Source organism: Hemicordylus capensis, chromosome 3 (genome assembly GCF_027244095.1).
Source record: "Hemicordylus capensis ecotype Gifberg chromosome 3, rHemCap1.1.pri, whole genome shotgun sequence".
Taxonomy (NCBI): Eukaryota; Metazoa; Chordata; class Lepidosauria; order Squamata; family Cordylidae; genus Hemicordylus; species Hemicordylus capensis.
In genome coordinates, this window is record NC_069659.1 from 25,764,326 (window position 1) to 25,792,065 (window position 27,740).

General features: G+C 43.3%; 1 protein-coding gene across 4 annotated transcripts in view; it reads left to right on the forward strand.

The window, feature by feature from the left end:
• CEP126 (centrosomal protein 126) overlaps positions 1-26,180 on the forward strand; it is a 68,398-nt gene extending 42,218 nt beyond the window's left edge. Inside the window, exons 7-13 of one of the 4 annotated variants that reach the window (XM_053310394.1) lie at positions 1,118-1,168; positions 9,441-9,602; positions 14,410-14,534; positions 15,819-15,906; positions 17,638-17,847; positions 18,768-18,832; positions 25,678-26,180. In XM_053310394.1, coding sequence (XP_053166369.1) covers positions 1,118-1,168; positions 9,441-9,602; positions 14,410-14,534; positions 15,819-15,906; positions 17,638-17,847; positions 18,768-18,832; positions 25,678-25,773 — 797 coding nt within the window. In that variant the 3' untranslated portion in view covers positions 25,774-26,180. Of the gene's footprint in view, positions 1-1,117; positions 1,169-9,440; positions 9,603-13,948; positions 14,001-14,409; positions 14,535-15,818; positions 15,907-17,637; positions 17,848-18,767; positions 18,833-25,677 lie in introns of those variants that run through there. The other 3 variants (XM_053310396.1, XM_053310395.1, XR_008319621.1) reach the window with 3 other exon arrangements.
• The last annotated feature ends 1,560 nt before the right edge of the window (positions 26,181-27,740 follow it).

Consider the following 27,740-nt stretch of genomic DNA (forward strand, 5'->3'; position numbering starts at 1 on the left):
TATGGGAGTTGTAGTCAACAACATCTGGGAATTCCTGTTAGAGGGAACACTGGACTCCACACGAGCAGATCCTCCTCATTCAAGCTCCACCATGTGGGAAATCTGCAGTTTTTAAATTAGATTTTTTCAGAACAAAGAAGTGCATCCTTTTATAAAGGTTTCCCTTTAGTGCCTAATTTTTGCTAAGTCCCCCTGCCTCCAGAAATTAGGCATCATTGTGTGTTATGGGCTGAGTTCTCACAGCAATCCTGGTTAAAAAGGTAATCAGGATTAGTGAGCCCAGTGAAGCTGATTGTGTGAACCCAGAATTTAGAGCAATCAGGGGTGTAGCTAATGGTATTTAGACATCTCCTGTGAACACCAGTCACTACGCCCCACAGGGGCCACTGCTTGCTTGGCCTCAACGGACCCTCCTTGCTGCTGCCACTTCCTTTCTCCTCCTACCACTGCTGACCTGCCTCCATCATCTTCCTCTTGCCACGTCCGTCCTGCCTGCTTCCTTCTCCTGCTCTTGCTACCCCCACCATTACACAGCACCGACTATTGTGGAGGTGAGCAGAAGGATGCTATTTTTTAAAAAAAAAATCTCATCCCCTCACTTGCTGCTACACGAGCCTGCTGGGAAATGCCTCCCAGCAGGTTCTTAAGATAGTGAATGAGAGGATGGGATTTTCCTCTCTCAGTGCAAGAGAGGAAATATTGAATTCCCCCAGCTCCCCACTACAACAGCTGGCTCTGGTTAATGGCAGCGATGCAGGTGGCAAAAGGAAGAGGCGGCGAGAGGATGAGAAGGAGGAGGCAGCAAGACAAGGGGCTCATGCTGGGCCCCACATAAAAATGGGGGAAGGGGTGGAAGGGCATAACACAGGCCACCATGGGGCTTACTATGCCCCTGAGAGCAATCCCAGTCATACCATTCTGACTGGCCAGCATTTAACCAGGATAGCTAATCTGGGTTGAATCCTAGTAATGTATCCTGATTAAATACTGGTTAACTGGAGTGGTTGCCAGGATTGCCCTGTAATTCTGGGTTCACACAATCAGCTCCACTGAACTCACTAAACCTGATTAATGTTTTAACCAGGATCTAACTAATCCTGATTAACTTTTTAACCAGGTGATTGTGAGAACCCAGCCATGATCAAGATACATGAAGTAACAAGTTCTGGTAAGAACTAATCTGCCTACTTTCCTTTCATTGGCCCTACAACTGAAATAAATTTGGTCCAAATCCGTTAGGCATTTCATAAGTTACCCCACTTGCACCTCAAACGTTTACACATCAGCCATTTTGAATTGGGGTTAATGACATCATCACAAATTACGCCATTGAGGTGTCCCTGTGTGTCGCTACAACTGTACCCAATTTGGTTCAAATTGATCCAGGCATTGTGAAGTTGATAGGGACACACAGAGAATGTCGGGTGATCTCATAAGCTTACATTCCATAAGGAAAGTAGGCTAAAAAATGCAATATCCCAGCCTCTGAAAATCTCTGATGCTAATGGAGTGGATGCTGACAGATCGGAGCGTAATAGCAGAGAGCAGATGCAAGTATAACTTGTACATTCAGTCTGGAAAACTTTAAGACTGTCAGCTAGAACTTGAAGTGTACTTCCTGAAACAAAATGATTTTCAACAAGTTCCAGTTGAAATCATGGTGTATCATGTATAGCTTCTTCAACCCAACAAATAAATGGTTGGATTTTGGTATCTATTGAAATCCCAGCTTGGCTATACATATATATCTTGCATATACATTCCCTGCTCCAGAATGTATTTTAGGCATGTGCACGAAGCGTTTCAGCACCTCTGTTTCAAGGCGCCAAAATGCTTCAAGCTTCCTCCACTAAATCATTTCATTGGGGGTGAGCAAGCACATTAAGAGGAGGAAAGCAGGTCTTACCTGCTCCTCCATGGCTCCTTCACCGACCCAGCATGGTCCTGTAGTGATTAAACACCCCACTGTGCAGCTACAGGGCTGCTTTTAGCAGCCCACATGTAAGGTCAGAACAGAAATAGTGTCTGTGCATGCTTACAACTCATGGCACACACACAGATGACATTTCTGTGCCAGCCCATCCACGGGCTGCTGGGAGCTGCAGCCGCGCAGTGGGGTGTTTAATCCCGACAGCACCACGCTGGCGCAGTGGAGGGGACATGGAGGAGCAGGTAAGACCTGCTTTCCTCCTCTTAAAGTGCTCACTCTCTGCCCCCACCCCCGAAATGCTAGGTGCACATCCCTAGTATTTTTTATTTCTATCTAGCTCAACTAAAGAATTCTGGAGCTGTTTAAATTTAAAAATACAGGCCAACGTTCTGACCAACGCTGTGCTTGTGCAATGGACGAACTTGCACTAGTGCAAGAGGATGGCATAGCTGCGCAGCCATGGGGATTTTACAAATTGTGCTCTTGCACAAAAGATCTGGCTCGTGATCTGTTGCATTCATAACAAATGGGTTCTGCGCCTGCGCAGGGACCTTATGGGTAGACTAGCTAGCTCCTCAAGACACCCACTCTGCCTCGCACATGCTTCGTGCTTCCATTGAAATTGGCAGGCAAGGGCGCCATTTCCTCAGTTTCTGTTTGGTCGCCAACGCATCAATACTTCATCGCTGGCTCCTCGAATTGACTGTAATTAGAGAGAGAGAGAGAACTGTTTTATTTCCAAGGATTTGACCTCAGAACTTCTTGACCATTCTTTGGTTTTACGGATTTCTAACAAAAGCATTAAAACGGACAGAAAGAAAGAAAGAAAGAAAGGGGCACGGCGGATTGTTTGCCCCACCCAATCCCAATCGTTATGGAGTCAAGGACAACATTTAAGCGATATGTGGAATGCCACGCAAAACTGCCTTCAAATGACCATCATGAGTCCTGTTTGCTATGCCTTGAGGAGCAGCATAATACTTCTTCGTGTAAGATCTGTTGTTCGTTCTCCAAGCAGACTATGAAAAACAGCCTTCGGACAGAGCTATATGATGAAGCTTTGTGGCCACCAATGCCAAGACCAAACTACCCTTCGATGTCGGGGCCACACTCGAGCACAACTCAAATACAACTTTGCATGGATCTGCTTCACCACAATCTAAAACCATACCAGAGCAAGGGGGGCCTTTTTTCAAGAGACCGAAGGAGGTCTCGAAGTCTGCCCACAGGCATAAGGAAAGGAAGCGAAGGTCTGTCCCAGAAGAGGACATTCTGGCACCTCCCTCAAAAAAACACCATGATAAAATGGGGAAAGGTGCTCCATCCCCAACAGTGGTACAGACTTATAGCCCAACAAGGGAGTCGGAAGAGTCCATGATGGCATCGACACCCAAAGGAACATATACGTTGCCACAGCTGCCGATGTTGAAGCCATCGATGTCAAAGCCATCAGAGCCGTCAGAATATAATGGCTGCAGCAAAGACATCGCATCCTGTAGCTTTACCAATGATCTCTGTGATCACCAAGGCAGTGAAAACAGCCTGGGAAGTACTCTTGACCTCCACACCAACATTGAAGCGATTGGAAAGTTTGTATCACGTCCAAGAGGAAGATAATGCTTACTGCTGCAACACCTGGTTCTGAATTCAATGGTGATTGACTGTGCGTTATCATCCAAGCCGGGTCGTTGTCATACAACGCTTTCTGACAAGGAAGGGAGGAAGTTAGATGTGTTAGGCAGGAAAATATATACTACCTCTAGCTTGTCAATCCATATAGCAAATTTTGCGGCCTGTATGACTCGATACAATCATTTTTTGTGGGACACTTTGTTTCAGGACTCAACCTCATTGTCAATGGGGAGTTTCAAGATAGGTTCACGGAGCTATATGAAAAAACAGCATCAGTCACTGGGCAACAACTTAGTGCTTTTAAACACCTTGCAAAAATGGAGTCCAGAGCCATGGTCACTGCAGTGACTATGCATTGCCATGCATGGCTCAGATCAACAGCACTACAGCAGGATATGTGAGAGTGTGTCGAGAACTTGGCTTTTGATGGCAAGGGCCTTTTCAATTAGAGTACAGATTCAACAATGGAAACATTAAAGTCAAAGTATACGGCAAAAACATTCATGGCAACCACATCTGCAGCAACATCTGCCTCACGTAATCACAGCTATGGTCACCAAAGATCTTTCAGATATCAGGACAGGAGAGACTATAGATGGCGATACAAACCATTTCAAAGAAACAAGGGATTTGCCCAGAGAAATAAAAATCAAAACGCCAGGGCCAACAAAGACAATCCCAAATAGACTCTTTCATTGCAACAACAGTCCACTGCATGTACATCACCTGACGATTGCCCAAACACCCAACATCTGCTTTGTAGTTGCCAACAATAGCATCAAGTTGGTAAGCCATGCCCACAAAAGGCACAACATAACATCAGATCAATGGGTACTCAGAATTATCGAGACTGGCTATGCGATAGAATTCAAAACTTTGCCTCCATTCTCGAGAATGAAGTACACTAAAGCTACTCCAGAACTACAAGGGGAGGTGCAACTGCTCCTGGAGAAGCAAGCAATCGTACCAGTGCAGTGGACAGAATGATTATCTGGGTTTTACTCCCATTATTTCCAAATCCCAAAGAAGGATGGAGGAATCAGGGCAATTGTGGATCTTCGCGGCCTCAAATGGTTTGTGTTGGCTCGCAAGTTCAGGATGACGACGTTGCATGGAATACTACCCTTCTTAAACAAGGAGGTGTGGGCAGCAAGATTAGATCTGAAGGATGCCTAGTTCTATGTAGGGATACAGGAGAACCACCGCAAGTACCTCAGGCTGTCTTGCCTTTTGGCCTGTCAGCAGCCCCACATGTTTTCACGAAGGTCATGGCTGTAGTAATGGTTTATTTGCGAACACAGGGAACAGTGGTCTATCCATACTAGACGACTGGCTTCTAGTAAGCGTCAGCAAAGAAGAGTTACGTTTGCAGATCCTCTCTATGTTAAAATTGCCGCAGGATCTGGGGGTCACTGTGGACTGGAAGAAATTGCTCCTAGAGCCACAGTAGTGCCTGTGTTTCATCGGGGCAGTCCTGGACATGGAAACAAAAAAGGCATACTTACCTGTAGAACGGTATCAGCAGATCAAACACCAGATTCAACAGTTCAAACACAGTCCTTTACAACTTGCAGAAAACATACAGCGGTTAATGGGCCTCATGGCATCTTGCAAAGCCACTGCGCAATACACACAGCTGCGTATGAGACTGCTACAGAGCTGGTATCTGAAGAGTTTCTGTCCATATGTCAACAGTCAAAAGATGTTGCTAACAATTCCACATAGAGTGCTGACATCCTTGAATTGGTGGACATTAGAAGATAATCTCTTACAGGGAGTTCCATTCGAACCAGCAACACCAACTCAGTGGGTGACATCGGATGCTTCCCTAACAGGTTGGGGAGCCCATTGTGGAGAACATCAGATTCAAAGACAATGGTCCAAACTACAGGCCCAACAGCATATAAATTACTTGGAGTTGCTGGCGGTGTTCCTGGCCCTGAAGGCATTCGAACCTACACTCATAAACACAGTAGCGCACATGCAGGTGGACAATATGACAGCGATTACATATCTCAACAAACAAGGGGGAACAGTGTCCAACTCATTGTGCACCCTAAGTAACCGGATATGGGACTGGTGCATAGCTCATGCGATATATCCCATGGCCATACACATAAGGGGTGTGGACAATATATTAACCGACAACCTCAGTCAATTGTATTATCACGATCAACACCACGAGTGGGAAATCAAGGACACTTGTCTCCAGACAGTCTCCAACTTGTGGGGACATCCAACAGTGGATTTATTTGTGATGCTGCCAACAAATAGTGTCAGAAATACTGCTCATGTGCAGGAATCGGAAATGAATCTCTAGGCGATATGTTCCAACACAGGTGGGACAGGGGCCTCCTGTATCTTTTCCCACCACAACCGATAATCAATCAGATTCTGGCGCAGATACTAAGGGACAACATGACTTGTATACTGCTGACACCATGGTGGCCAAGGCAACTATTGTTTGCACCGCTGCTCAGACTTTCGAGAGGGGTCTACCACCAGTTCTCACTTCACCCGGACCTTCTAGTGCAAGAGGGGAGGGTTCAGCATCCGGAAGTAAAGACTCTACAGGTGACTGTGTGGAGAATTGGCTTTTGAAAAGGATATTACTGAATAATAGGTGGCTGTCTACAAGATGTAACTAGAACAAATGGAAAAGATTTATAGCCCATGCTCAGAAGCAGGGTTACCATCCAAAGCAGGCCACTGTTAAACAGTTGCTCCTGTATATGACCACTTTAAAATTGAGTGGACTGGCAAACGTGTCAATAAAGGTTCATTTGGCTGCCATCTTGTCTAGGCATAAAGGGTGGAATGGCACAACTGTATTCTCACATCCGGAGTAAGAGATTTATGAGAGGACTCAATAATCTATATCCACCTGTAAAGAAGCCTGTAGAGCAGTGGAGTTTGTCTTTGGTCCTGTCCTCATTGACAGAAGCTCCCTTTGAACCAATGGAATATGCAAGCCTCAGATTGGTCACCCTCAAAACAGCCTTCCTAACTGCAATCACCACATCAAGGCATGTGAGTGAGCTGATAGCTTTGAGAGTGGACAAGCCATACACACAGTTCTATCCGCATACGGTGGTCATGCAACTGGATCCAGACTTCTGCCCTAAGATTGTTACAGAGTTTCATCTAAATCAGGAAATTGTCTTACCAGCGTTTTTCCAAAAACCGGAAATGACATTGGAAAAGGCACTGCATTCTCTGGATGTCCGCTGAGCACTCCTATATTATTTAGAGAGTACAAGACCAATGAGAAGGTCAAAAAGACTGTTTGTGTCATATAAGGGGAGACACAAGGGCTTACCTGTATCAAGACAAAAGATTAGCACATTGGATATTTGAAATAATTGTGCACGCTTACAACCAACAGGGGATAAATCCCCCACGCACAATACAAGCACATTGAAATAGGGCATAAGCAACCTCAACGGTACATTTATCAAGCATAGAGATGGCAGATATTTGTGCAGTGGCAACATGGTCTTCCCAACAACCATTTATGAAACATTACACTATTGACCTGCGAATGGCAAAGCAGGCAAGGTTTGGGAGAAGTGTATTAAAAAGGGTATTGCCATAAGCTTTGAGTCTACTGTGCCTGCCACCATGGGAAAAGCTGCTAATCACCCATTTGTTATGAATGCAACAGATCACGATCCAGATAAACAAGTTGCTCACCTGTAACTCTTGATCTGGAAGTGATCTGTTGTATTCATAAAACATAAGACTATCCCCACAACAGTAGAAAAGATAACACAAGAAATGCTTACCAGTAAGAACAGATCGTCAAGAAAAGGGCAGTCTGCAAGAAACTGAGGAAATGGCGCCAACTGCCAATTTCAACAGAAGCACAAAGCATGTGCGAGGCAGAGTGGGCATCTCAAGGAGCTAGCTAGTCTACCCGCGAGGTCCCTGTGCAGGCGCAGAACCCATTCATTATGAATACAATGGATCACTTCCAGATCAAGAGTTACAGGTGAGCAGCCTGTTTTTCCCTTTAAAACAAATGAGGCATGCCGTGTGTTGTGCACTTGTGCAAGTGGAAATATGCTTGTCCTAACTCAGTGCTAGCCAGCTGCAGCCTCAGTGCAACTAGCTAGTGCAACAGTCCTGCACTAGTACAGTGTCCTTACTTACACAAGTGCAGCAAATGTTTGCTTTTAGTAATCAATAGTGTTATGTTTTAAAGTATCAATACAAAGGAGCTAGGATGTTGATTGCAGCTGCTGAGTCCCTCAGAGCTTCACCGCATGACCATCTCTTTTGTCATAGATTGTGAACCCCAGGGACAGGGAACCATCTGATTTATTTATAATTTCTCTATGTAAACCGCTTTGAGAACTTTCATTGAAAAGCGGTATATAAATATTCCTGGTATTAGTAGTAGTAGCATTTGGTGCACCAGTGGAGATTTTCAGAATGGAAAGTTGATGGGAGAGGTGAAGAGATGGACTCCTTTTCTGCTAATTATTGCAGCGTCCCGTTTGTTGAGTGCCTCAATCCCCTGCTACCAGAGCAAAGATGCACCCTTTTAAAATGGTGATTCTCTTTATTGAGCAGGGGGAGAGCAATTGGCCCTATCCATCCCCAGCACAGCATCCCGCCAGTGGCTGTTGCTGGTGTCTGTCTTGTTTCTTTTTTAGATTGTGAGCCCTTCAGGGACAGGGAGCTGTTTTTATTTATTTGTATGTATGTATGTATGTATGTATGTAAACCACTTTGGGAGCTTTTGTTGAAAAGCAGTATATAAATATTTGTCATATTCATATTCTTTCACTTATTGAATAGGTTGGAATCCTAAGAAATTCTGTAGGGGCATCCAATACCAGTGCTCAGGATTTTTTTTACTCCCCCCACCCTGCTTGAACGGCTGACCCTCATACCCTGTCATGAATTGTTTGTGAAACTGAGGGGAGTTTCAGAAGAGATTTATCATAAGACCATGGAGGAGTGGAGAGATTGCTGTCTAAGAAACAAAAACCCAAACCTCCCTTGGTTGTGTCGTTCTTTGGATCCAGACCATAGGTTTTAAGCATTATCACATGTGCCTTTACCCAAAGGTTTTGTAACAGGGAGACATGTAGGGGAGAATTGGTAAAACAGGAAGATGGAGCCGTTCCTTATAGCTTTAGTGATGAAATAAAATAACTGTTAGCTCATGTAGCAGACTGCTGTCTATGAACTAACAGCAGTGGCTAACACCCTGCTTAACAAAATGATTACAGTAGCACAATATGTTTGCATAGTTGTGCTAAAAAACAGGGATTTGTGGACTGCACTATGGTGCAACAGTTCCCTTTAAAACAAATGAGGCATGCTGCAGGTTATGCAACTGTTCAAGCACAGGCATGCTTGCTAGCAATACAACACTAGTCTGGAATACAAGCTCCAGGCTTAGCGCAAGTAGCTAGTACAGCAACTTTACATGTGTGCAACATCCTTCCATGGAAGCTTTGTTAGTAAGGATGTCAGCCAGTAAGAGACTGAACACTTTGGCTAACTATAAGTCTTTGCCAGTTTGCTTAGTGGTTGTGTGTCCAACAGTTTAGTTTTTAAGAAGGAATGGATGTATCTTGAGTGAACATTTAATTTGCACTTTTAAACATGCCTACCGTTTCATCTTATGCTGGACAATTATGTTTGGCTGCAACTTCCACAGAAATTATTCTTAAATCTCAAAGCAACTGGGTGAAATTAATACAAATGCTTATTCAAAACAAAACAAAACAAACCCCACCAAACAACAAAAAGGCAGGCTCTCTCTGGTTTAAAGAGTAATTCTTGACTGCTTTCTGAATAGTGTGTCGGAGTTAATGGTCCTCACAATATAATTTTAAATTTTTGTTGTATGCTTTCCTTTCAGGAGATTCACAGCATTCTGCTACCCATTACATTAATTCAAACAGTGGTGACTTGCAACCCACTAGATCTAATGTGTCTCATATCACGATCGATGGTGGCAACCTGATGAGCAGTATTAAAACAGGTGTTAGGGTGAATGGATTTTTTCCTCCTCAGTCAACCAGTAAGATTTTTCTTTTGTCAAATGTTGCTGTAATGAAAACAGAGGATACATTATAGCCTAAATTTAACAAATTTGTAAATGATAAAACCTTGGCAGGAATGTATACTGTACAGTTATATCTGGAATAGCTGTCCTTTCCATCAGTGAACTCTGCATACATAAATTAACATGTTTAGAATGTATGTTTGTGTTTCAGTTTCATATGTACAAAGCAGTATGTGCATTGTGACAAGTTTTAGAGAATATACTTAAAATGTAATGATCTTATGGGAAAGTTTGGTGTTTTGAAGTATATCTGGCATATGCTTCTGTGGCAAAGAAAAGTGTCTTATGGACTGAGAATCCATACAGGTAAATTAGATTAGACTGGTATTTCTATTCTACTGTTGTTTACTCATTAGTTTACATGCATCTTGGGGACTGTTAATGAAAATGCATGTGTATTTGACTTCAAACTATTAGTGCTGATGTGATTTTACATTAATATACAAGAACCAAAATAACATTAAAAATAAACAAGTGTGCCCTTAACTTTCAACTCCCCTGATTAAAATTTGCTTCTGCTGATTAAAATCTCAGCCCTATTCATCAACTACCATGGCAAAACCCATGTATTTACTCCTCCTGTTACATCACCCTCAACCTACTAAAGGTCTGCTGCTCCTTCAAAATGTCTCCTCCACCCTTCCTCCCTTGCTGCCCTTTATTCTTGAAACTACCTCATGGAACACCTGCAGAATGCCTCCTCTCTTACTTCCCTCAAAACTCTTCTTAAAACTCCCCTTTTCTGAGAATTCTTTGGCACCATACTTTAGTCCACTTTCCTTACTAAACCCAGGCTAGGTAGGTGTAACTCAAACAATTGCATATTCTACCCTGATACCCCGACTTCATCTCCCCCCTTCCTCTCTGGTTTCCCTTGTGTTGATACCTATTTTTAAGCCCCCGGAGCAAGAGCCTGTCCTCTCATTCTTCGTAAGGTGCCATGTGCAGCATATGCTTTGCCTGAAAAAGTTCCCATCTCTAGTTCAAGGAATCTCAGGTTGCAGAATTGAGAGAGATCTCTCCTTGGAGAGCTGCTGCACTCAGATATGACAGGACCGGACTTGATGGACCATTGAGTCTGACTCAGTATGATGCAGCTTCATATGAGTTATACAACTCTGCAGTTTTTCTGATATAGGTTCTGTTGTGCTGTGTGTAATCCAGTGCTTAGTTAAATAAATCCTGAATCACTTAAGGGCATAAAATGCATGAAGTGCTACATATCTATTATTTAAGGCAGTTCCTAAAAGTTTACTCTTGAGTGGGTCTTGCTAAATAAAATATTACTAAATTGTGTAGGCTGCTTCATTCATCCTATGATGCTGTCTGGGCTGACCTTCCTTTCCTGAGCAGGGATGGTGAAACATTTCATGGGTTTGCATACTCCACAATCTTAGGAAGGCAGAGCGAGAGCTCCACCCTTGCAAGGAGTGAGTAAACTAGCTACATAGCCTTCAGGGACATATTTCTGCAAGTGAACATGGCTTTGGTAGGAAGGGATAATTATAAATTTTAAATTTTTATTGATATAATATCTATATATTTAATACGCTTAGTCGGCCACCAGCAATGCGTGGAGATGTGGCAAGGCTATGCGTGCCAGTGAGGGAGGCACCTAATTGGCTGGGTGCCGGTTGGCTGATGTTCGCTGGACTGAAAGCTAATGGCAGCGAGGAGAGGCAGGCAAAGCGGCTGCAGCAGGCCCAGCCGCATTGGGGAGGTGGTGGCGGTGGGCCCGGCCGTGTTGGGGTGGCAGCAGCGACGGGCCCGGCCACATTGGGGAGGCAGAGGTGGTGGGCCTGGCCATGTTGGGGAGGCGGAGGCAGCGGTCCCGGCGGCGGTGGGGAGGAGGTGGCGGCAGCAGCGGCTGGCAATGGCTGCTGTGAGGAGGAGGCATGGAGGCGGTAGCGGGCCCAGGCGAGGCGGTGGTGGGCAGCCACAGTGAGGAGGCAGGCCTCAGGAGATGGTGGCAGAAACCGTGGGCGGGGAGTGGGGGGAAGCGGCCTGGGGGGAGAGAAGCGGGCGGGTGTCAGGACCAGAGACTGGGGCAGAAGCTGGGGGGGGAGGGCTTGGGGGGAGGGGAGTGGGGCCGAATGTGCGGTGCCCGTTGGAGGCTGGGATGGAAGGGAAACGGACGGCGGGGCTTCCCTGTTCACCGCCAGGGAGGAAGAGCGGCGGCAGCAGGGCCCTTTTTGGCTGCCCGCTTGGAGATGCTCTGAGCAGGTGGTGGTGGGGAGGGAGGGGAGAAATGGAAGCGGGGGAGGGCAAGAGAGAGCGGGGCAGGAGGGAGGGTGAGGGGGGAACAGCCGGCCCCAAAGAGCGCACAGATGCTCTCTGTGGGGTTGACTAGTTAATTAATAATATGTTTATTAATACTTTTTGACTTTCGGATATGGGATGGGACCCTTACTGCGGATGTTTTGCTCTGTGCCCGAATCAACTATAATATTCATATATACATTTTTTTGTTCGTTTTGACTCTCCCCTCTTTATATTGTTTAACTGCTGAATGCTCAATTGGTTTTGAGGTTTGAAATTTTACGGGTGTTAAGACTGAGGCCCATGTTAACATTTCCTACTCTATAATTATATACACATATTTATAAATATATAGAATTACTATTTGTACCTTTGTATCCACCCGCCCAAACTAGCACATAAACATATATCAATTTTGCTGTATGCCGATGACATGGTTCTCCTGTCATTGACTCCAATCGGCCTAAGGTGGGCACTTGCATCACTCAGCTCTTTTTGCGCAGAAGAGGCTATTGAGGTAAATTACCAGAAAACTAAAGTACTGGTATTTGCCAAATGCCCTAAGCCCCACGTATGAAAAATAAATGGTCAATTAATTGAACAAGTTAAAATATTTAAATATCTTGGTATAGTTTTCCATGCTTCAGGAGGTCGCCAGGCCCATCTGAACTACGGTATGTTGTGCAGAACACCCAACAATCGGCTAACTTAATTAGATCTTTTTATTTTACGAAGGGCGCTGCATTTATTCCTGCTGCCATTAAACTCTTTGCAGCTAAAGTACACCCACAGCTTACGTATGGTGCCCAATTGGGCCCTTTTTGCAATTTTTCACCTTTGGAGGCAATACAGACGAAATTTATCAGATCCATATTTCAGGTCACAATAGGGTTGCAAATGCCACTATTAGAAGGGAGACAGGCCTTTATACTTTGGAATCGGTTTATTGGAAATGTATTTTCCTATTCTGGTTAAAATTGAAGTTCTTACAAGTGGGATTAGCCCCTCTCACTATGATTGATTCCTTTAATTTGAAATGGAAACAGTCCCTTAAGATAAAATCTCAACTTTACGGGATCCCGCTTGAAGAACTTGCTAGGATGTGCTTTACCACAGCTATGAAGGTCATTAAACAGCGAATAATCGATACTGACCTACAGGTTGAAGCCTCTAAAATATCTAGAGGTTTGTATATAGGCAACCAGCTTTTCAATCTCATATCTGCTGATTACCTAAGTAATATAACATTTCCTAAATTTAGGCGTGCCTTGACTCTCGCACGTCTTAATGCTCTTCCAACAGCTGTTTTTAAGGGAAGGTTCAAGGGGACTCCTTACTCTTCGTGCCTTTGCCCTTGTGGCTCAGGTGCTATTGAGTCCACTGCGCATTTTATTCTTTATTGTGACCTCTACAGGGATGTTCGTCTAAATTTTATTTCACCCTGGCTGAAATCTTTTCCTGGCCGTTTGGATGACTTTTATCTTGATTTACTGTTGTCTAAATTTGACCTTATGAGTACTAATTCTGTCACCAAGTTTTATTATATTGCATGCAAGTTGCGTATTGCCATTTTATGATGTCTTTTTCTTTTCTTTTTCTGTTCTGGTCGTTGATCGAAATAAAAGCTGACTAACATACTTTCAATATATGCCAATTCCCTGGCAGGGATCCTGCTTTTGAGTAACTTACCAACAGAGCAGAACAGAACTGGTCTTGGTTATACTAAAAATTTAAATTTGTACCTTGCATATAGAGGAGGTTCTTATGATGGATATGTTTTTATTTGTAATCATGTATGACTCTCAGAGATGTAACATTTTCCGTTTTTACTTATATTACTAATAAATGCACTATAGATTTTTTTAAAAAATCACATCCTCATCCCTCCCGCACACTTGCAAGACAGCTAGTTTACTTGTTCCTTGCAAGGGCAGAGCTCTTGCTCTGCCCTCCTAAGGCTGTGGAGCATGTCAGCGATGGTCATCACTGCTGCTGCTCCAAGGCCATATGAGTAATATGGTCCACACTCTCCATCTATCTAGGTGGTCATGGATTCCCAGCAGTGCCAGAAACTCCAGAAACCTTCCATATCAGGTGAGGTTTGAATTGAGGAAATGAAGGAGGAGAAAAAGAAGATGATGTAATAAGAAAACAGGCAGAGAAAGACTAAGAAAGAACAGAATAGGATGGATTGTATGTAAGGGATCTATAGATATGTGGAATAAATAAATGTGTCATCGGCCAGTTGCTATGCCTTAGATTATTATTATTGGGAACCACTGCTGTAAAATATTTAATAATGTCACTTTCCATGAGCACATTAGGAAAGTGAATCATTGCACCATTTTTCGGCAAGTATGTATATACTGCTTTTCCAGCTTGTGTTCAAAGTAGCTTATAACAGAGAGAAAAAATAGAGAGCTACAGTGATGAATTCAATAGAAAGCAAGATAACCAGGTGTCTTGGTGTTTTTGTTTTTGTGGGACTTTCCATCACTTTCAGCTGCTGTTGCTATGGCAAGACGAAAACACTGTAATGAAAGCGGTGAAAATAAACGCAAGGCTCTTTTAGAACAGAGAAGACAAATGGCAGCCACTGCCGGATGGAAACCCACTAGTATTGGACAGGTATATTGATTGAGAAATTATAGACTGAAATTTTTACAAGTGGCTCCCAAAAATGGTTTCTGTATAATGCAATTGATTTCTGTATTAGAAAGAATATGAATAATTTTGTCAAGAAAATCAAAACACAACCTTGTATGAGTCTCAGAGAAGGTCTTCCAACAGTTATGCAACATTGCAGAGCAACACAACTTTCCACAGCTCCAAAAACTTGTTAAGTTTCAACAACTTGTATTGTGCTAGCACAACACCAGTCTGGATTTCAGCCAATAATACTGATATTTTTGAGTGTTGTTCCAGCTCAAAAGTATTTAGGAAACTTTATAATTCGTTTTAGTCAACTATATAAGGAATATTTGAGCAATGTTAATAAGCATTGCCCCTTTCTTCTGATAGAGTTTGCTATCTCCTCCCATCATTTCAAATTACTCTTATCCACAGCGCACCATCTATTATACCATACTTACCCAAATAGAAGGTGACTCTGAATTTAAGACGATGCCTTAAAAGACAGAGGTTAAATACAGGTTATACCTGTATTTACCCAATAGAAAGAAGACTTGAATTCAAGATGACCCCATATATATACACACACAGACACGTGTGTGTGTGTGTGTGTTTATTTTATTTTATTTTATTTTATTTTATTTAAATGTATATATCACCCAACTCATGACGACTCTAGGTGGTATACAAAATATAACAAAATCACAAACATTAATTAACACGATCACAATGAAATCACAATTAACAAAATCACAATACAGTCACAATAAAAATAAAGCAATATATTTCACAACCTTGAAAGGCTAAGCCATTTCAAGGCTAGATCTGGCACAATCAATGATATATATTAAGGATAGATCCAGAAGTCCAACATTCCGCCCCAGCCTTCAGTCCTGCCCCCAAAGGCCAGCCCCCTTTGGCAGCCGGCTTCAACGGCCACCTACCGGTGGCTGCAGCCAGTGGCTGTGCCACTGCCTCATGGCTAGGCCAGCCACACACCCACTGGTCTCACCAGAAGGGCCCAGCTGGCCATGATTACCTTCTTTCCCTGTTCTTTACTATTTAACAGGAAAGAACAAGAGGGAAACTTCATCTTGGATTTGGGTAGATGTGGTAGTTGCTTTCTTTTTCAGCTTGTTAAAAACTTTGCTATTTCTTTTCCATTTCAGAATAATGTTAGCATTTCCTGGATTATTTTGGTAGCATTTAATTCAGTTTAGATACATTTCAAGAAGTTTGATGATAAAATCCTCTTTATTTATTTATTTATTTATTTTACAGAACATGGTAAAATCCATGAAACTAGCTCCATGTCACTGTACACACGAGCCAGTGCAAAGCATGGGTGGCATGAGTAATTCTGATGAAGGTAATGCTGCATATCTCAATCTTCTATATATGTGTGTGTGTGTGTGTACCTTAGTTATTGCTAAGTATCATGTCATTCCCAGTTGAGGAATACTTTTTGATTGCAAAAACTACCTATCCTTTCTAGAATATTTACATAAACTAGGCACTGCACATGAAGCAAAAGACACAGACTTGCAGTCTAAGTAAGATGGCACATTCAAAGGGTGGGGGAGCACTGGGAAATGCTAAAGATGCAAGATCAGCTGGAAAAGAAATGAAAAGGCAAGTTTTGAAATCAGATATTTACCTGCACCAAAAGGAGGAGCCAGATGGAGGCCAGGAGGAAAAGTATTCCAGTGACAAGAGCAGTAAGGGAGCGTGAGCACAGTTGAAGAATGGTGGGTGCTGGTTTTGGTTTAATGGAGGATAAGGCTAGCAGAGTATTTTATTTTATTTTGTTAGGTATTGTATATCTGATCCATCATTTTAAAATTGCATTACAGCATGGAATTCTGAGGGTATTCAGAAAGACATTTGATATACACAGAGGCATTCAGGGATTCTGGTACTGTCCTTTCTGTTCGCTGCAAAGACAATGTAAAAGGGAACGAGGCAGACATCCGCATCAACTACCCTCTGCATAATATGTTTTCAGATTTCAAAGCAAGGAAAACTCTTTTTCCTATGTGCTTTCTTTGTTTCCAGTATGCCCATCTACTAAGATAATTAATGATGCCAGTATCATAGTTAGGGTGCTCTGTGTGTGCATGATAATGGCAATATACAAATAGATTATAGTACGTGACAGGTGCATATCCGGTGCCAGGTGCCATCTTATTTGTTTTATTTCTCTTTGTAAACCGCCCTGAGCCATTTTTGGAAGGGCGGTCTAGAAATTGAATTAATAATAATAATAATAATAATAATAATAATAATAATAAGGTAGCAGGGACAAGGTAGCAGGGATGATACACTGGAACATCTGCAAAAAATACAAGCTACCTGTAGCCAAGAATTGGTGGGACCATAAAATTGAAAAAGTTGAAGAAAATGAAGATGTAAAAATATTATGGGACTTCCGACTACAAACAGACAAACATCTGCCACACAATACACCAGATATCACTGTAGTCGAGAAGAAAGAAAAACAAGTCAAAATAATCAACATAGCAATACCAGGCGATAGCAGAATAGAAGAAAAAGAAATAGAAAAAATCACCAAATACAAAGATCTACAAATTGAAATTGAAAGGCTGTGGCAGAAGAAGACCAAAATAATCCCAGTGGTAATTGGCGCCCTGGGTGCAGTTCCAAAAGACCTTGAAGAGCACCTCAACACCATAGGGGCCACAGAAATCACCATCAGCCAATTACAAAAAGCAGCTTTACTGGGTGCAGTTCCAAAAGACCTTGAAGAGCACCTCAACACCATAGGGGCCACAGAAATCACCATCAGCCAATTACAAAAAGCAGCTTTACTGGGAACAGCCTATATTCTGCGACGATATCTATAACCATTGACAATAAAATTCTGGCATCCCAGGTCCTTGGGAAGGACTCGATGTCTGGATAAAACAAACCAGTCAATAACACCTGCCTGACTGTGTAAACAAGAAATAATAATAATCATATGTTAACAGTGCCAAGGCCCATACTATGAGATATTAACATTAAAACCCAGTAGCCAATGCAGGTGTTAGTGAACTTCATTGCTGAAAAGATTTCATACTTTGTGCCTTTCTGTCATTAGTTTCAGACAGCACCTCCCAGTTTCTACAAGCAGAAAATCTAAAGAACATGACAGCTACAGAAGGTGAAATCTTGACTGGTTCAGACACAGGCCAACTGTACAAAAATACCGTAGTGCTAAATAGAACCCAGCGGCAAGGCATGAGTGCACTGTCACTTGAAGAACACAGAGTTCTTCAGTCGCTGGAACGCATTAACCAAAGGTTGCAGAGTGAGTATTCTGTTGGTATTCCTCTGCACTGAAAACCTATCTTTGTTATATAAATGGTCATCAGTTTAACAAATTGTGTGTGTGTGTGTGTGTGTGTGTGTTCTCTAGCCTCTGTGTAGGGGAGTGGCTATACAACTCTAATTTGTGGTATTTGTTCCCAGTCAAGCAGCAGTTTTGTCAAGAGTTAGAGAAGAACCAAACTCTCCTCTGAAATTATCCAACAAATGCTCCTATGAAAGGCATTATCTCACCAATTTTGTATCCTCTTACCAAAAATAGGACTACTATATAAAAGGTCATACTCATTTGTCATTTGCTCTTGAACGTATACCTGTGATGATAGGTCACCTCAGTCTAAACCCATTGAAGCTTCTAAACACTCTTGAAAGGCAAGCCCATGTTGTATAGTATACAATACTATCTATACAATAGTATAGATTTTAAATTTTTTTTTAAAAAAAAATTATTAGTGGTCACCAGATTTGACTGTGAAAGAAAGGGCTGCTCATCAAGTAGAGCTGATGAAGAGTTCTCCTGGCTATAGCTTTACCTGACTCAGCAATTGATTCAAAAGGATCACAAGCTTACAACCCTGAGTGGCTAGAGGAAACTGAACTCCATTCTTCTCTAAGAACAGAAAAGAGCCTGTATTAGACCAAAGGTCCATATAGTCTGCATCCTGCTTTCCACAGTAGCCAATTTAATACCCAGTATTTACTGGGCAACATTAGAGGAGCAATCACCCTCCCCCAGAGTTGACTCCTAGCAACAGGTATTTGGAAGCATACTTAGCTGGACATGGAGGTTGCATTCAGCCATCTATATTCACTATCTAAAAGAGGAATTGTACTTTGTTGTTTATTCTGTTCCTTTACCACCATATAACTAAAATATTTGAATCATATTTTATACCATTTTAGATGTCCAAGGAACCATTAACAAAAACCCATCCTCTACAAGTATTTTGCAGACTATTTCCCCATTGGTAAGTATACACATTCATTCTTCCAGAGTTGTTCGTGTATGTTATTTTATGTCTGCATGATAAAAATGTAACAGATACTTTATAACTATTTTTAAACTAACAGTGCTCTGGTAAACTTCCAGAGATGGCTGGCCCCTGTCAGAACCAGAATTCTGGACCAAATAAATGATCTGCTCCAACAAGACATATTCTTATAATTATATGGAACAATTGGTCATTTGGGTGGCATCCAGATGTTTGTTGGAGTGGCACACCATTGGCAGAGGTTCCTTCTGCAAATGGAAGGAAAGCTGTGCTCATGAAAAACTTGTTCATGCAGAAGACACTTGCATAAGTGCACATTTCCCCCCGCAAGAGCTATCTTTGATGGCATGCTGCTTGGATGAAGGTCTGGATGCTACCCACATTGTGCTAATTCTTGTAACAGTGTCCAGTACCTGCCTTTCTGCAGGAAAGGGAAAGAAATCATAGAGAGGGGTGCTTAACCTTGTTTCCATCTGCCATTTTCTTGCTCCAAACTCTCCTCTTTCTAACATCTTCTCCCTCACTAGGTTTCAAAGGTTTATCGATGAGTTTTGTATGCAATGGGCGAAAAATTGCTTGAGATTTTTAGAGCTGGGAGGTGGCAGTCTAAATCCCCTGCTAACTTGGCAAAGAGGCACCTTTTTAATGTGGTAATTCTCTTTATTTAGTAGGAGGAGAGTAACTGGCCCTATCTACTCCCAGCACAGTATCTCCAGTGACTGTTGCTGGTGTCTATCTTATGTTTCTTTTTTTATTGTGAGCCCTTTGGGGACAGGGATCCATCTTATTTATTTATCATTTCTCTGTGTAAACCACCCTGAGCCATTTTTGGAAGGGCAGTATAGAAATCAAATAATAAGTAAGTAAATAGAAAAGGTTAAGCACTTCCTGCCACTTCTCTGATATAATTTCCCCTTGTTTCAAAGCAACTGTTTTCATGTTTACTTTTGTTAGTGTGTATCATGTAATGAACCCTTTATGGAGCCATAGGAAGCAAGCCAGTGGATCATGTAGGTCAACTTTCTGCCTTAAGATGCCCTGAGCACCTTTTGGAATCCTTGTAAGGTCTACCTGTCTAAGCTATTCTTTGGGTTCAAGTTAAAAGGGACATGTTGGGGAAACAATGAAATACTATTCCATGCTGCTAACTTTTGTTCTGTGACTTGCCCCAAGCATTTGGGAAGTGTCTGGCTATACATCTGAAGAAACAAATCAAATGTTCTATACCTAAGACATCTCTGACAAATACCTGCATAGCCTTTCTCTCCCTACCCCTTTAAAACCTCAAAGCAGAACTGGTTTAAAGCTGCGTTACAGATAGATAAGCATCAGGGCTGTCACAAGGACAGAAACCGGATAGGACAGCTGTGCGCACTCCCGATTTTCAGTCATATGTGAGCCAATAACTAGGTAGGAGGATGGGGGAGTAATCGTGTGTGAGAGAGGAGTTGGATAGGACAGCTTTTCCTCCTACCTTGTTAAAATGCTGGTTATGAGAGCGGGTAGGATGGTGCCATGCTACCTAGTCCTTCTCTCACACAAGATAATTCCCTTCACATATGATTGAAAATCAGGAGCATTCACAACTCCCGAATCTGTGTTGGATACTTTCCTATCCCGTTTTTGGTCGTGTGAACAGCCGTATTGACTTATAAACACTGAGTAACTCATGGTGCTTACACCACAGAATTTACATTTGAAATTCTACTCAATTATATCAGAGAGTACAAACCTTTTAGTTAAGATCAGGAGTTAGGCACTTGCAAGCTCTAGCTCAGAATATGGTGGGTGTGACAGTATAAAGCTTGATTCATAGCCTTCCTCTGTCCTATATTAGTTTGGGGACTCTCAGTAATGACGATTCCACATATCCTATTGATGAGTTACTCTCTGCATAATGTTGCCACAGCTGCCTCACCGCTCTCTTCTCCTCCCAATCCCACCCCAGACATCATGGACTCTTTTTTCCAACTTTAACACTTCTCTTCCCCCTGTTGTAGTAACCATCACACCATCGGGGGCAATGAGGGGGACAGCAGTGATGGCAACTGAAGGTGAAGAAAAGTCACCACGTATCTATATTGTGAAGCCTGTTGCTTCTTAGACTAGCTCTGGCTCAGACACAAATCCATCATTTTATGTAACTGCTAATAGGAACCGACGTGATCCTTGTTGTGATCCCAATGTATTCACACAATGGGTTAAGCGCCTGAGCAGGAGACCTTTTGGGAAAATTCCAAAGCTTTGTGTGGCGCTTCTGACTCCACCCATGGCACACATGCATCCATCAACATAGGCGGTCCGAACACCACCCTCCTCCGTTCCTTTCCGACCGCTGACTAGTAGGGATGCCTCAGAAGGTTCTTCTGCTTTGGCTGGGGCTCACTGCTCCAGCCTTTTTTTCTAAAAGTGTGAGATAATCTCTTTTAAGACTATTGTTTGTTTGAATAATTGGTCTGTTGTTCATGGCAGACAAAGAGAAAAACAAGTTCAAGAGGTGTGGCAAATGTAACACTGCTTTCTCCTATTCAGACCGTCATTCACTCTGCCTCCTTTGCCTTGGTGAGGCACATAACACTGATAATTGTACTATTTGTCTGGAGTTTTCAAAACAAACTCGTAAAAGCCGAGTTTTGAGGTTAAAGGACGCTCTTTATAATTTAGCACAAAAACCTCAGACACACTGATGTTGACCTCCTCGGCACCACCTACAAGCAAGTCCTTAGTGTCGAAGGCTTCGACTTCAGCATGGAAGTCTTTGAAACATCCTGGAAAGTCAGTGTCAATGCAGAGGACAACGACACCAAGCCCACAACCTTTGACGCCCAAATTAATACTGAAGGATAAGTGAGCCGCTTCTAAGCCTTCTTCCCTGTCTTCGAAAGGGGTCACATGGGGAAAGGCAAAATCAGATGCTAAATGCCACTCTACATTGTTGTTGGCATCATCTGCCCCTAAAAAGATAAAGTTGGACTCGACATCTAAAACACCGATGTCGGAGCCACCCTCAAGGTCAAAGCCATCCACCTCTGATAAGCATTCGAAATCGAAGCCTCCAAAAGATCTTCCAATGCCAACTCAACCCACAAAAGTATCTATATTGGATTCAGTGTTGGGAAACGTGGCACTACCGGTGCTGAAGTTGACAATCCCGAAGCTTAAAATGGTGTCAATACCAAAGGCCGGCATGTTAATGCTAGGCGTGTGCATGGTTCGGTCCGGCACAATTCAAAGACCGCCGGCCCGGTCTGGAGGTCCGGCGGTCCGGATGGGCGGGGACTGTTGCTTTAAGCAGGGGGTGGTGGTAGTACTTACCCCCCCCTGCTGCTCTTCCCCCTCTGGCGCTGTGTCATTTGAAAAATCTTCTTGGGGCGGCAGAGTTCCTCTGCCGCCCCTGCCCCCGTCGTTGTTTGTAAAGCCTTCAAAGAGACGAGAGCTAGCAGCGCGCATGTGCCCTGCGTGGCGCACGCGCTCGTCTCTGACGCTGCCACGCGCACCGCATATGTCACGGCGCGCGCGGCAGCATCAGAGACTAGCGCGCACGCCGCTAGCGCTCGTCTCTTTGAAGGCTTTACAAACAACGACGGAGGCAGGGGCGGCAGAGGAACTCTGCTGCCCCAAGAAGATTTTTCAAATGACACAGCGCTGGAGGGGGAAGAGCGGCGGGGGGGGGGAGTACTACCCCCCCGCTTAAAGCAACAGTCCCCCCCGTGCCGGACTGGGGGTGCACCAGACTATGCACACCCCTAATGCTCGATTCCCTCACAACGAGCCATTCCTTGAAAGTCACATTGGAAGTTCCACCATGTAATATTTGGCACTGCCATCAAAAGCTAGTATGGCTCTGAAACAAGGGGCTTACCCTTTCTCCCCTCCACTATCCAATATCATCACCATGGATGACACAGATGATGTCACCAAGGTACCTACAACCCCATCCCTCTCTCCACTCTCTCATAGACATTTGTTGGAAGACAAGAGATTAAACCTGATCAAGTGAAAGACGGAAAAGCCTTGGAGCTCACATTCATACAACCCCTCAACACACTGGCACCCGCAAGGTGGAGGTGACTGTGATTTTTGAGGTCGGTCTTTCCAGCCATATCCTCTACTCCTCGACCACCCTTTGAGGGCTATGTGCACATGTATCACTACATGCAACCCTTTCATGTGGTACATTGTTATGAGTAACCGAGAGATGAGAATGTCTTCCTGTGTCCCATTGATCCACTCCATCAGCCAACACACTGTCACTTCCTCCATGACCTCTACACTCATGACTCAAGCCACGATGTTCACCCAAGCCAATTTGACGTCGCCACCGGCACCAACTACTCCAACTTACCCACTACCAGTAGTGCCACCTCTGCTCCCGGCATGTTCGGTGTCGACTCGGGATCTTCAGTCTTTGACTCAGTGCCCCTGGGCAGCACCCCATCGAATGCCTCTTTGAGGATGGCATCACCAGTACCAGTAAATCTGACACCGGACTCGGATTCAGACTCTCAAGGCACAGAAGTCCCTTCTGAGACATCTCCAGGCAGCGATGTCCTGAGGAAGTCTTCAGATTCCCTCAAGGAAGAACACAAGAATTATCATCTCTGACATGGCTAAAACGTTGGGCCTCATCCTCCAACAAGTGACTGAGAATATAGAAGACCCTGTCTACAAACTCTTTCAAAAGATGAAACCTTCTCAACTTACAGCCTTATTCATGCTTCCTACCTTGCTGCATGCCTCCAAGCAAGCTTGGAAGAAGCCCTTCACTATGGCCCCCACTTCGAAGCGACTTGAGAACATGTACAAGGTACAAGAGGAGGGCTGTGTACCTCTTCAGACACCCACAACCTAATTCCTTGGTTGTGAATCACACTTCCTCTTCCCGCTCGGGGAGGCAACATGTGGCACCAGTTGATAAGGAAGGCCACAAGCTAGATGCCATGGGTCGCAGACTCTATTTGACAAGTACCTTAGCCATACATATTGCCAATTATAGTGCCTGCATGTCACATTACCAGCATTCACTCTGGGAACAACTGGCTGATACACCACCAGAAAGTATGCAGTCTAAAGCCAAAGAGCTGCCGGGAAAGTCTGCTGATATCACCAGGTAACAGATCAGCACCGCTTGCCACCTGATGGACTGCGAGTATAAGAACATGGCGGGGGCAGTGGCCCTTCGCCTTCATGCTTGGCTGCATTCCTCTTCCTTGCAGTACGATACAAGGGACAAAAGAGAGGACCTCCAATTTGAAGATAAGGATTTGTTCAGCATGGAGACTGATGACAGCATTAAAATTACATTCTAAATAAAGCTAAAATAACTAACGGGGGGGAAATAGGTAAACTACAGGGTAAAACCTGACGAAAAAGAAAAATCTTCAATAGAGATTTAAAAATCGACAAGGAAGGAGCTAAATGAATCTGCAGGGGAAGGGAATTCCTGAGAAGTGAGGCAGCAACCGAGAAGGCCCTTTCACAGGTCTTAGCACCCTGAGCCTCTCGGAAATCGGGGACCGACAAAAGGGCCATCTGACCAGATCTGACCAGACAGGATGTAACTGGATGGGAGAGGTGGGTCTGTAGGTAAACAGGTGCCAAACCCCGCAAGGCTTTGAAGGTCAAAACCAGGACCTTAAATTGAACTCGGTAGCGAATAGGCAACCAGTGCAATGGTTCATCTCCTATAAGGACAGCACACCAGATCCAAGTCCTTTTGGGTCTGATGGCCTCCTGTACCAGTGGCATCATTCATACCAAACTATGCATGAGACCACTTCAGCGGTCAAACTATGCATGAGACCGCTTGAGGAATTTCGACCTGCGTCACAACTTCCCCATGCGAGGGATGTGATTGCCTCAAGTTGTCTGGAGCTTCCTCCTCTGGTGGTTCCTCAAGAACAACCTGGTTGTAGAGAACTTGTACCCACAAACGCTGGCTCCTGCCCCTCAGTGGTCTCTCTCTCTCTCTGGTTCTGGCAAGTCTCGTGATTTCCCTCTTTGAACCCATGGCTACCGTCCCTCTGCGCTTCCTGTCACGGAAGACGGCATTCCTCATCACGATAACCTCTGCTAAATGAGTCAGTGAACTCTGTGCTCCTAGGTCTGATTCCCCCTATGTCCGTTCTCACAAATACAAGGTGGTCATGCCTTTAGATCTTTATTTTATTCTGAAAGTCAACTTCGACTTCCACTTCAACCAGGATGTAGTTCTACCGTCATTCTTCCGTGACCCTCAATCTGACTTGGAGCACTCCCTCCATACTCTGGATGTCCGCAGGGTGCTTGCTTTTTACCTTGACAGGACCCATTCATTCTGTAAGCACGAAAGACTTTTTGTGTGCTATAAAGAAGACAAAAAAGGGCACGCAGATTGCACACCAATGCTTGTCCCTGTGGGTCCAAACTATAGTGGAGGCCTATAAGGCCCAGTGTAAGGAACCTCCTCAAGGTGTGAAGGCCCATTCCACTAGAACAGTGGCCTTATCTGCTGCCAATCTGTCAGGTGTCTCCATGGTTGAGATGCGGAGAGCAGCCAGTTCTGCTCACGATGGTCACTGCTATCTGGCGGTCGTCCAGGAACCGAGGAGGGTGGTGCCTATGTTGACAGACGCATGCCTGCCGTGGGCAGAATCAGGAACACCGCGCAAAGCTTTGGAATCTTCCCAAAAGGTCTCCTGCGCAGGTGCATAACCCAGTGTGTGAATACCTAGGATCACTCAAGGATCATCAGTTACAGGTAAGCAACCGGTTTTTATTCACAACATTTTGGTTTTTAATATTGCAAACAAAAAAAGATGTTTGTGTTTTCATTCTTACAGGTCACATCTCCCTCTTACGTGGACATCACATCACCCCTTCAGAAGTATAGAAGCATATCAGCAGAAACCCGAGCCCTAATGCAGAGAAGATACTGACTTGGTCTAACAAAGGCTGCTGAACTCTGAGATTTATTTTAATATATTCTCAGCTGCTATCTTTGTATCATATTCTTTTTGCAACATACCTTAAATCTATTAAAAATCCAAATGAAATAAAGGTGTAACGCAAGTATTGACTGCTTGTTACCTAGTTTACATTTAGGGCAGGGGGAAAAAAGAATTATTATTTTATATATGCACTTTACTGTAAAATATATTGTATTTTTTTAAGCATGGAAATACCTCACTTTTGAATGAGTGATGATATTTGTAAATTTACTGTACATTTTTAATTAAAAGGAAAAGAAATTATTTTGCTACTGATTAAAATTATGTATGAGTTCATCTCCTAACTTTATGGCTTTCATTAACTGCAAATAAATTTCTACTACATTTGTAAAAGATATGTTGTAGAAAATGACCATCAATTATCTGCAAACCCTACCAGGATAATAAATCTTTGCTATTTTTTCATTGTAGTATCCCTCCAAACTACAAAAAAATAACGAAGTCATAATAATCACCAACTACTCTGGCTTCCCATTCTGTTCCATAATAGATAGTGATATTTCTCAATAAATAATTTAACCTATCTTCAGAATTTATGGAGGATTATGGGAGATCCTTTGTTTTACCTATTATCCATGTAATATATATTTTACTGCTAGAAATGTATCATTTATCTTTAGCTTTTTCTTACAACTATTTATTTCAACATGACATTATAGGCACAGATATATTCTTGTGCAAGGGCAAAGGTAATTAATTTTTGTTCTCATCTGGCTGCAATATTGTCATGCCATTTCATGCCTTTGTCACCTTTAACTTAAAGGTAAAGTGTGCCGTCGAGTTGGTGTGAACTCCTGGCGACCACAGAGTGCTGTGGTTGTTTTTGGTAGAATACAGGAGGGGTTTACCATTGCCTCCTCCCGTGCAGTAGGAGATGATGTCTCTCAGCATCTTCCTATATCGCTGCTACCTGATAGAGGTGTGAAACATACCAGCGGGGATTCGAACCGGCAACCTATGGCTTGGTAGTCAAGCCACTTCCCTGTTGTGCCATTAGGTGGCTTAGGATTAACTTAATGCTCTTGAAATGGGGCGACTGCAGAAAGATATGCCAGTCATGAGTCAGAACATAATTATTTAGCTGATGTCTGCATTGTATATATGGTAGCTGATTTAAATATACGCCTTCCCTTCAGGCTCTTAAATGGCTGCCAATTTGTATGTGACTGTATACACAGAATTTATGAAAGGGACACACACACACAGGGACATCGTGTCTTCAGGAAGTAGGATAAAATTTTCATTCAGACAAGTGGTTGTAGAAAGATATGTTCAGTTAATTTAACAAAAAGTAATAGGCTGTTTGTTCTGAAAATTGGCCAAAAACCCCAACAACCAGACATATAAGAGGCTTGTGCTTCAAGAGCATGCATGAAGAAGGAAATTGCACATCTCAGCCATTGCATGCGTATCTCACCATGGGACAAATATGCAAGTTTCCCCAGTCTACATCCCACATTAACTAAAGCATCGCTCACTCACACGTACGCTTCCTGCCATTAGAACATGCCAAGTGACTCCTGCACATGTCCCCTTCCCTGCTTCAGTGAAAGACAGGAACGTTTTGGCTGCAATCCCATGTGTGCATACTTGGGAGTACATACATATACAGGAGAACCTTGTTATTCACGGAACCACTATTCATGGTTCCGCGTATCCACAGGTGTCTAATAGATACCTGATTTCTGTATCCATGGATACTAATGGGTTAAAACGCATGTATCCGTAATTCCTAGCGGGCTGGAAGTGACCGCAGAAAGCACTTCTGGCCGCCATTATGTCTTTTTATTTATTTATTTATTTATTTATTTATTTATTTATTAGATTTATATACCACCCCTTCCAAAATGGCTCAGGGTGGTTCACAACCGGGAGGAGGTAGAAGGAGCCATTTT